Below are 10,222 nucleotides of genomic sequence, written 5' to 3' on the forward strand. Positions count from 1 at the left end.
CCAACGAACATGCACACCTGTCGATTCCGATGCTTCTCCAGAAACTCGTCGGAAAGCTACCTGCCGACCAAAAGCTTATGTGGGCCGCGTACAAGTGGAGACTCGGCGCGGTCAATCAGAAGACATTCAACAGCTACATGGAGAACGTCAACAGTGATGCATCTAGTGTGGTGTTGTTCGAAGCGGAGTTTAGTAGGAGAAAGGACAAACCAAAGCCAAGAACACTGTTGATGCTCAGACATTGACAGCAATTAAGCAAATCAAATGCATATTTTGCAGTAAGGTGAGTCATCGGTTGCGAGAGTGTTCGCGATGCAAGGATTTGAATGTCGACGGTCGTTGGCGAAAAGTAAGAGCTTTGTTGTTGTGTCAGATTTGCCTATTCAGTCTCGAAAGGCCGCAACAATCGTTGCAATATATATGGATTTGCTGCATTCAACAAGGCAAACTGCAGCAACTACTGCCCCAACACAACAGGCGGAGAGTAATACTCATAAGTATCTCGGATTGAGCATCCTGTTTGGGATCGCGCCGGTCACGCTTGATGGCCAAACTGGTGAGGTGAACACGTTCGCTTTCTTAGACGAAGGATCATTGCTGACTCTGATGGAGAGCAATATTGCAGAGAAACTCGGGGTAAACGGAACTACTCAGCCACTATGCTTACGGTGGACGGGTAATACGTCAACAGTCGTGGAGAAGTCGAAGGTTATAATCATCAGGGTCAGTTGAACCGGTTCACAGAAATGGTTAGAGATGTTGAACGTTCGTACCGTGTCGAATCTGAACCTTCCTAGACAGACCTTCCGGTTGGAGGAAGCCGTCAAGCAATTCAATTACATCAAGCAACTGCCGATACAGAGCTACAGCAACGCTGTATCTAAGCTGCCGATAGGACTTGACAATCTACAATTAGCTGTTCCAGTGAAGTCGAGGGAAGGTTACGGAAATGGACCAGTTGCGGTGAAGACACACGCTCGGATAGTGCGTCTACGGGAAGCAGCAGCCTGGAACGAAAAGTGAATATAGTCTCCACATTTGCGAGTGCACGACGAATAAGGATTTGCATGATGCTGTCAAACAGTTCTACGATCTCGAAGAAGTAGTAGCAGTGAATGTCACCCTGCGATCTAAACAATTACAGCGAGTGCTTCATTTGTTGGAGCAGTCGACGGTTCGTATCGGAAAGAAATTCTGCTGAGGAAGGATGACAAAGCAGAGCTGCCAGATTGACACTTCGCAGACTGGAATACCTGGGAAGGAAAATGTCACGGGATTTTGCGTTGAAGGAGAACGTATTTCAACAGGTGCAAGAGTTTGTAAGCAAGGGCTACATCCATAAATCCACAACGAACGAGCTCGAAGAAGCAAATCCTCGCAGAATTTGGTGACCAACCTGAAGAAGCCAGAGAAGACACGCATCTTTTGGGACGCTGCTGCCAAGATGGACGGAGTTTCGCTAAACAGCATGCTGCTGAAAGGGCCAGACCAGTTGGTGTCGCTGTTGGGAGTACTGTTCCGCTTCCGGCAGTTCCAAATTGCAGTGTGCTCCGATGTGAAGGAAATGTTCTTGCAGATACTGATGCGCGCAGCTGACAAGCACTCGCAGAAAATCCTGTGTCGGATCCATCCCAGGACCTGGAATGCTTCCTTTTCTATGTTGCGACGTTTGGGTCGACATACTCACCAGCGTCGGCACAGTTTGTGAAGAATAAGAACGCGGAAGGAAAATTGCTGAGTACGTGCGTATTTCTGAGAAAGTACTTCAGATTTTCCGTAGCGGTGGGTTTGAATTGAGAAACTGGATCTCCAACAACTAAAGCGTACTGGAGCACCTTAGAGAACCACAAGCTGTTTTTAGCAAGATCCTGATGACGACGAGTACCAATACTGTACGCATGCTCGGAATGTTGTGGGAACCACTAACGGACGAACTTGAATGAGTAATGAAGTTCAATCACTTCTTGAAAAAGGTACGAGGCCAACGAAGAGGCAAGTGTTGTGCTGCGTCATGACCTTGTTCGACCCGATTGGTTTACTGGTTACGTTCCTTATCCACGGTAAGATCCTAGTGCAAGAGTTGTGGCGCACTGGGACTGAATGGGATGAGAAAGTCGATGAGAATCAGTACAGAGATTGGTGCAGGTGGATCAAGATCAAGCGATCGCTTTCCTCGGTGTTATTTTTCGGAGGCGACAGCATATACGTACGGAGATTCAGAGCTCAATGTTTTCGTAGATGCCAGCTTACTTGCTTATTCCTTAGCGATGTACCTGCGTATTACCGGAGCGGATGGCACGCCTCACTGCACACTAATTGCAGTGAAGGCGAAGGTAGCGCCGCTCAAGCCGATACCCCTCGTTGCGGCGAGTTGTTGGTGAACCAACTGACCGAACCCTCGCGAGCGAAACGCCAATGCCGGATAAAGTGAACGGAATGACAGAGGTAGTAAACAATACATAGACATCGAATAGTGAGCAGCTTTGAATTGTTTTGCACTTCTGCATAAGTTCTTTGTAAATTTAGTTAAGTGAATTGAATATCCGTAGGTTTTAAGTGAGTTTATTAGGTATAATTAATTGATTATTAATAGATTTTTTATACAGATCGCTAATTATTAAAAGTCCGCTATAATAGTGCCACGCAGTGAGTGGAAAATTAATGATTACGAGGTATGTTACCTGAAAATTAATACTTACCCTATTGTCATTCAATTGTTAACCTAAAATGGACCTTAATTGATTTGTACTTGCCTGTAGATTATTTTGGACTCGTCCTTCCTAGGTTAACCGAAGATCAGGAGATAAAAGGAAGAATAATACCGAAAATGTAAGATTAGATTAATTTACTTACCTTGAATTTGATCCTAATTATATAATTTAATAAATTACAGCTTTAAAGCTGCTAAGTCAGCAACTGAAAAGAACGGTGTTTGTTCCGACTTACGGGAACATTCTTTAAAGATTTTCGTCCTGTGTTGGATGATAATTTGCCCATCGGAGTTTATGCTTCGGTTATCTACCTGGAAGAGGAATAACATTCACAAGACGACCCACTCTTGAAGACGATTAGCCTGGACCCTCGCCGGAACCACAACGAGATTGGAAGTGAAGTGCAGTATAATAAAGTCAGTGCCTATCTTTGATTCTGTCACCTTCGTCGGTCGCGAACTTTACTGTTAGTAAAAGTATTAGAGTCAGCCGTCAGGAGTTAAATAGCTACATTAGAGTCAGTCACAGGTTCAGTTAGGTCGATCTCGAAATGTCGGACGTAAATGAGAACACTGAAAAGTATTGTAAAAAGTGCGATCGTACTGATGTGGAGGAAGGAATGGTGTGTTGCGATGTGTGTGAATCGTGGGAACACTTTCAGTGCGCGGGTGTCAGTGAATCCATTGCAGAAGTAGATAGAAGTTGGAAGTGCAGTGATTGCCTGGCAAATTGGGAAGGTGCATCGAAGTCTGGTGTATCGTTCAACGAGTCGTCTGTCAGCAAAAGTAGTCGAGTGTCGCAGAAATTGCAACTCAGCCTACAACTTCTCGAGGAGCAACGGAAACTAAAAAAGAAGCGAACGGAAGAAGAACTGCGCATACGAAAGCTGGAAGAAGAAGCTAAGTTAAAGGAACTAGACGAGGAACAGGAATACCTGAGGCAAAGGTACGAGTTGTTGATGCAAATGGGAGATGCAAAGGATTCATCGAGTAGGAAAAGCGGAGTCAGCGTGAAGAGTAGGCGTGAACGGATGGAGAAATGGCTTAATAAGGGAGCCCAAGTGGACGGAGTTGGACAGTCGAAACCATCAACGTCCGGACAGAAAGCTACCCTGCCAGTCCCAGCTGTTAGCCAGACGAATTCAAGGGTCCTTGTGCTACCAACAACAACAGATTCTTCGATGGTGGAAACCTCTACCAATCTGGTTCCTTTGAATCAGGGTATGCTGTACCCGGATCCGACGATTCCAGTTCCCGGTGGCAACGTCACAGCTCTGGCGAAGTCCTACGAATTGGAATTATCAACGATACCAGGAAGCACTTCATCCTCTCTACCCATGTTTTCAACGATTCCAGTGACAGTAGTAGCAACAGCTAGTGGAAGCTTTGTCACGACTATAGTAACAGCACCGACGGTTACTTCGTCGCTAATTTCAACTTTACCAACGATTACTAGAGTGCCTTTGACGGGAATCCAAAATCCTCCTAGCAGTCTTGGTACTACACCGGTCTACTCGTATCCTGGAATAAATTCAATGTTCTCGAGTGCTGCAGGGTTGATTCCGTCAATTCCGTATGGTGTGAATGGCTTCTATGGAAATCCACAACAGCATTTGGCTCAAACAACTACTAGCTCTTTGCCATATTTCCCAATTTCGATTTCTTCTAATCCTGTACCAGCCGTTCCTGGGAATCCACCAGTTCCCTCCACGGCTGGTTTGTTCCAGTTTTCACCCGGATATCCACCGTTGCTTCCTACTTCAACTACTGCTAGTTTGTTTCCGGGAATTCCAAGCAATCCTGGTGTTTTCCCCGGGAATTCAGTATCGTTTCCGTATCCAGCAACAAGTATTGCATTTCCAGTAACGAGGTCGGAAGTAACACCGTCAGTAGTACCAACATCGCTGGGAATCGACGGGACTAGGATCAATCATTCAGTCAATTCGACAGGACCAACTAGTGCCCAATTGGCAGCTCGGCAGGTAATGCCACGAGAGCTACCCAAGTTCGGAGGGGATCCGGAGGAGTGGCCTATCTTCTATAGTTCGTTCAAGAACACGACGGAGGTCTGCGGATACACGGACGCCGAGAATCTAGCCAGACTGCAGCGCAGTTTGGGAAGTTCAGCATTGGAGGCAGTTAGAAGTCGTCTGCTCCTACCCGCATCTGTTCCGTACGTGATGGAAACGTTGCATAAGCTCTACGGAAGGCCTGAGATACTGATAAGTTCTCTTCTGAAGAAGGTGAGGAACGCTCCGCCACCGAAGTCGGATAACCTGAGCACCATTGTCACTTACGGCTTTGTTATTCAGAATCTCGTCGATCACATTATTCTGACAGATCAGCAAGCGCATTTATCGAATCCGATGCTGCTACAGGAGTTGATCGATAAATTACCCACCTCGCTGAAGATGCAGTGGGGATCCTTCAAGCAGGCGTTCGTTCACGTCAACCTGGCGACGTTCAACAACTTCATGTCGGGACTGGTGAATCTAGCTTCCGAACTGAGCATTGGAGTGGACTCTGCCCAAAACTACCAAAAACAGCCTAGGGTGGAAAAGACGAAGCAAAAGGAGAAGCTGTTCACCCACGCGAATGAGCCGCCAAGTGTATTCACCAAGAAGGAGAGTCCAGAAGGAGAACGTACGTCAAAAGCGTGTTAATACTGCGAGAAAGACGGCCATCAAATCCTGAACTGTTTCAGTTTCAAGTCGTTGGACATCGGAGGCCGGTGGAAGGCAATGCGGCAGAAGAACTTGTGCCGATTGTGCTTGATACCGCATCGTAAGTGGCCGTGTCGCTCAAAAAAGGAATGTGGGGTGGATGCATGCCGTTTTCGACACCATATGCTGCTGCACAGTAGTCGCAACGATGCTGCCGACGGCGCAAAGTCAGGCGAGACTGTTCACCATAATCATCACCACACGAAATCGTTCTCTCTTTTCCGTTATCTGCCAGTTACGCTATACGGGGATGGGAAGCAAGTCGAAACTTTCGTGTTCCTGGATGATGGATCGTCATCGACGTTGCTAGAAGAAGGAATCGCAGCACAGTTAGGTATCGAAGGTGAACCAGACAACCTGTGGCTGAGTTGGACCGGAAAGATCAGTAGACACGAAAAGACATCGAAGAGGTTGAGCGTGAAGATATCCGGTGCTGGGAAGAAGGAAACTTTTCAACTGAGCAACGTACGAACAGTACACGAGCTAGGACTTCCAAGTCAAACGTTGCACTACACAGAGCTGTCAAATACATTCCCGCATTTGCAGGGGCTTCCCGTGGCCAGCTATGTCAACGCCAAACCGGGCATGATCATCGGTCTTGAGCACGTACGGTTGCTGACTAGTCTGAAGAATCGTGAAGGCAATAGCAGCGAACCAGTAGCAACCAAAACACGATTGGGATGGTGCGTGTATGGGAGAAACAACGGAAGCGAAGGTTCAATTGAACAGCTGAACGTCCATGCCTGCGAGGAGATGAGTAACAGCAATCTACACGATTCAATGCGAAAGTTCTTCGCCGTTGAGGACGCCGTTGTGACGAAGCAGCTTGAATTCGAGGAGGACAAACGAGCACGCAGCATCCTAGAAGCAACAACGGTACGGAGAGGAACTCGTATGGAGGCGGGTTTGCTCTGGCGTAAAAACAACGTAAACTTCCCGGATAGCTTTCAAATGGCGGTAAGCAGGTTGAGAGGTTTGGAGAAACGGTTGGCAAAAGATCCAGAGCTGCGCAGAAGAGTGAACGAGCAAATCGAGAGCTACGAACAGAAGCAGTACGTCTGTAAGGTGTCGTCGGAAGAGCTGGAGAAAACGAACCCTGAGCGAGTCTGGTTCCTTCCGTTAGGGGTGGTAACGAACCCCAAGAAACCGAACAAAATCAGAATGGTGTGGGATGCTGCTGCAAAGGTCAGTGGTGTTTCATTCAACGACATGCTGCTAAAGGGTCCGGATCTTCTCGTATCACTCGTGGAAGTTTTGCTACGATTCAGGGAAGGCAAGATTGCGGTGTGCTCCGATATCCGCGAAATGTTCCTGAGAATCCTGATTAGGGAGGCAGACAAGTGGTCGCAGTGCTTCTTATGGCGTAGCAGTCCAGAGGATGAAGTGCAGGTCTACGTAATCAATGTAGCGATGTTTGGGGCAACCAGCTCTCCGTGCACGGCGCAGTTCGTTAAGAACAAAAACGCTCTCGACTACGCGGAACTATATCCCAGAGCAGTAGACGCGATCATCAAGAACCACTACGTGGATGACTTCCTCGACAGTGTCAACTCGGTGGAGGAAGCAGTACAGCTTGTCAAACAAGTGCAATTCATCCACGCAGCAGCAGGCTTTGAATTCGGCAAAATCCTGTCTAACTCGCAGGATGTGCTCGATCGTCTAGGGGAGACTGAATCGTCAGCCTGCAAGTCGCTGAACCTAGATAAGGATGAAGTCTACGAACGCGTCTTAGGAGTGGTGTGGGTCCCTTCGGCGGATCATTTCACCTTCGATCAGACAGGGCTCAAGGAAGTTTTGGGCAGCAACGGGGTGGTTCCAACGAAAAGGCAAGTTCTACAGACCGTGATGAAGCTGTACGATCCGTTGGGATTCGTTGCGCACTTCGTCGTACAAGGCAAAATCCTAATGCAAGAGATCTGGCGAACGGGTACCAACTGGGACGAGCCCATAGAAGAGCAGCTACACGATCTATGGAATAGATGGATCGAACTATACGAGACAATCAATGAAGTGGAAGTTCCTCGTTGCTTTTTCGGGAATCTTCTGCCGAAGGAAGTTGACGAAATAGAAATCCACGTGTTCACGGATGCTAGTGTCACAGCATGTGCATGCGTAGTATTCTTGCGATTGTCGGTCAACGGAGGTAGCTGGTGTTCGTTGGTAGCAGCAAAGACTAAAGTCGCACCACTTCGAGCGCTCTCAATTCCTCGCCTGGAACTTCAGGCTGCCATGATGGGATCACGTTTGCTGCAAAACGTTTGTTCGGCGCTCACTCTCAACATTCGGAAGCGTTTTCTATGGACGGACTCAGCTACTGTTCTGGCGTGGCTTCGATCGGACAGCCGCCGATACCATCAGTTCGTATCTTTTCGGGTTGGTGAAATTCTTTCGCTCACGAATGTGGATGAATGGCATTACGTACCCTCAAAGCTCAACGTGGCTGACGATGCCACCAAGTGGAATTCGGGGCCATCGTTCGATCCAGATAACCGTTGGTTTCAAGGCCCACCATTCCTACGAGATACAAAAGAGCAGTGGCCAAGAGAATCAGCAGTATTAGTGGCCGAAACGGATGCGGCAAGTGAAGAACTTCGTATGGTAGCCGTACATCAAACGGCTGACGAGGTAGTTGTCGTTGAACGCTTTTCGAGATGGAGTCGTCTAGTCCGAACGATGGCCAACGTTCACCGTGCGGTAAGGATCTGGAAGCAAACTATGTACGGAGAAAGTCGACGGCAAGGCCTCGATCGAGATGATTTCGTGAAAGCAAAGGAGACACTTTGGCGCCAGGCTCAAGCGCAGGCGTATTCGGAGGAGGTTCACGAGCTAACAAATGGTCACAGCGTTGGAAAACGAAGTTCACTGCACTCGCTGGTTCCATTTTTGGATGAAAACGGGGTCGTTCGGGTAGGAGGTCGAATCGGATGCGCACCGCACATTCCATACGCGGCGAAACATCCCGTTGTGCTGCCAAGAGATCATCGTATCACTTTCCTTTTGGTGGATTCCTTTCACCAACGGTTCCTGCACGCCAACGGAGAAACAGTCTGTAATGAACTACGGCAGGAGTTCTACATACCCAACCTTCGGGTGCTGGTACGAAAAGTTAGCCGAAGTTGTCAGCACTGCAAGGTCAAGAAAGCAGTTCCTGTGCCACCACTGATGGGGCCACTGCCGAGGGTACGCCTAACACCATTTATTCGGCCGTTCACGTACGTCGGCGTGGATTACATGGGGCCTTTCGAAGTCAAAGTGGGTCGCAGCGTGGTGAAAAGGTGGATCTGTCTATTCACCTGTCTCACTATACGGGCTGTCCACCTAGAGCTGGTCCACAGTCTTTTATCGATCGCCTGCGTTATGGCGTTCAGGAGATTTGTAGCCAGACGGGGAGCACCGTTGGAGGTATTTTCGGACAATGGCACAAACTTTGTTGGTGCCAATCGCCAGTTATCAGAGGAGAAACAGAGGATCCAGAACATCATTGAGGACTGCGCCGCCACATTCACCAATGCAAATACCAAGTGGCATTTCAACGTTCCGGCAGCTCCGCACATGGGAGGACCATGGGAGCGTATGGTCAAGTCCGTGAAGGTGGCGATGAAGGCTATTCTGGATAGTCCACGACATCCGAGCGACGAGGTGTTGGAGACGATTATGTTGGATGCGGAAGCTATTGTCAACTCCCGTCCACTGACCTACGTTCCCTTGGAAGCACCAGACGAAGAGGCACTCACGCCAAACCACTTTCTGCTGTACGGATCAACCGGCATCAAGCAACCAGCAACCGATCCTGTAAACGGAAACATCCTGCGAGACAGCTGGAAGCTTGCGCAGCACATCGTGGATGAATTCTGGCGCAGATGGGTGCGGGAATATCTCCCGATGCTAACGAGGCGAACGAAATGGTTCGAGGCGGTAAAGCCGCTGGAACCTGGTGATCTAGTCGTGATAGTCGACGAGCATTCGAGGAATCGATGGGAGCGTGGACGTATTTTGGAGACCTTTCCGGACAAATCCGGGCAGGTGAGGCGTGCTACGGTGCAGACAGCTAGGGGAGTGTTCGCTAGACCTGCGGTGAAGCTAGCAGTTCTGGACGTTAAGTGCAACGACAAGAGGACAGAAAAAGTCGCTGCGGATACGGAAGTGGTTCACGGGTCGGGGAATGTCGCCGATACCCCTCGTTGCGGCGAGTTGTTGGTGAACCAACTGACCGAACCCTCGCGAGCGAAACGCCAATGCCGGATAAAGTGAACGGAATGACAGAGGTAGTAAACAATACATAGACATCGAATAGTGAGCAGCTTTGAATTGTTTTGCACTTCTGCATAAGTTCTTTGTAAATTTAGTTAAGTGAATTGAATATCCGTAGGTTTTAAGTGAGTTTATTAGGTATAATTAATTGATTATTAATAGATTTTTTATACAGATCGCTAATTATTAAAAGTCCGCTATAATAGTGCCACGCAGTGAGTGGAAAATTAATGATTACGAGGTATGTTACCTGAAAATTAATACTTACCCTATTGTCATTCAATTGTTAACCTAAAATGGACCTTAATTGATTTGTACTTGCCTGTAGATTATTTTGGACTCGTCCTTCCTAGGTTAACCGAAGATCAGGAGATAAAAGGAAGAATAATACCGAAAATGTGAGATTAGATTAATTTACTTACCTTGAATTTGATCCTAATTATATAATTTAATAAATTACAGCTTTAAAGCTGCTAAGTCAGCAACTGAAAAGAACGGTGTTTGTTCCGACTTACGGGAACAACGATCCCGAAGCTAG

General features: G+C 47.8%; 1 protein-coding gene across 1 annotated transcript; it reads left to right on the top strand.

The window, feature by feature from the left end:
• The first annotated feature begins 4,695 nt into the window (after nucleotides 1-4,695).
• On the top strand, nucleotides 4,696-9,883 carry LOC135710192 (uncharacterized). Its single transcript, XM_065232704.1, has 3 exons — nucleotides 4,696-5,353; nucleotides 5,669-9,798; nucleotides 9,860-9,883. The coding sequence occupies exons 1-2, from the start codon at nucleotides 4,696-4,698 to the stop codon at nucleotides 9,682-9,684; spliced, it is 4,674 nt and encodes a 1,557-aa protein (XP_065088776.1). The 3' UTR covers nucleotides 9,685-9,798; nucleotides 9,860-9,883.
• The last annotated feature ends 339 nt before the right edge of the window (nucleotides 9,884-10,222 follow it).

This window comes from Ochlerotatus camptorhynchus, unplaced genomic scaffold (assembly GCF_037179485.1).
Source record: "Ochlerotatus camptorhynchus isolate MF236.1 unplaced genomic scaffold, CSIRO-AGI_Acam_v1.1 ptg000371l, whole genome shotgun sequence".
In the NCBI taxonomy this organism is placed as follows: Eukaryota; Metazoa; Arthropoda; class Insecta; order Diptera; family Culicidae; genus Ochlerotatus; species Ochlerotatus camptorhynchus.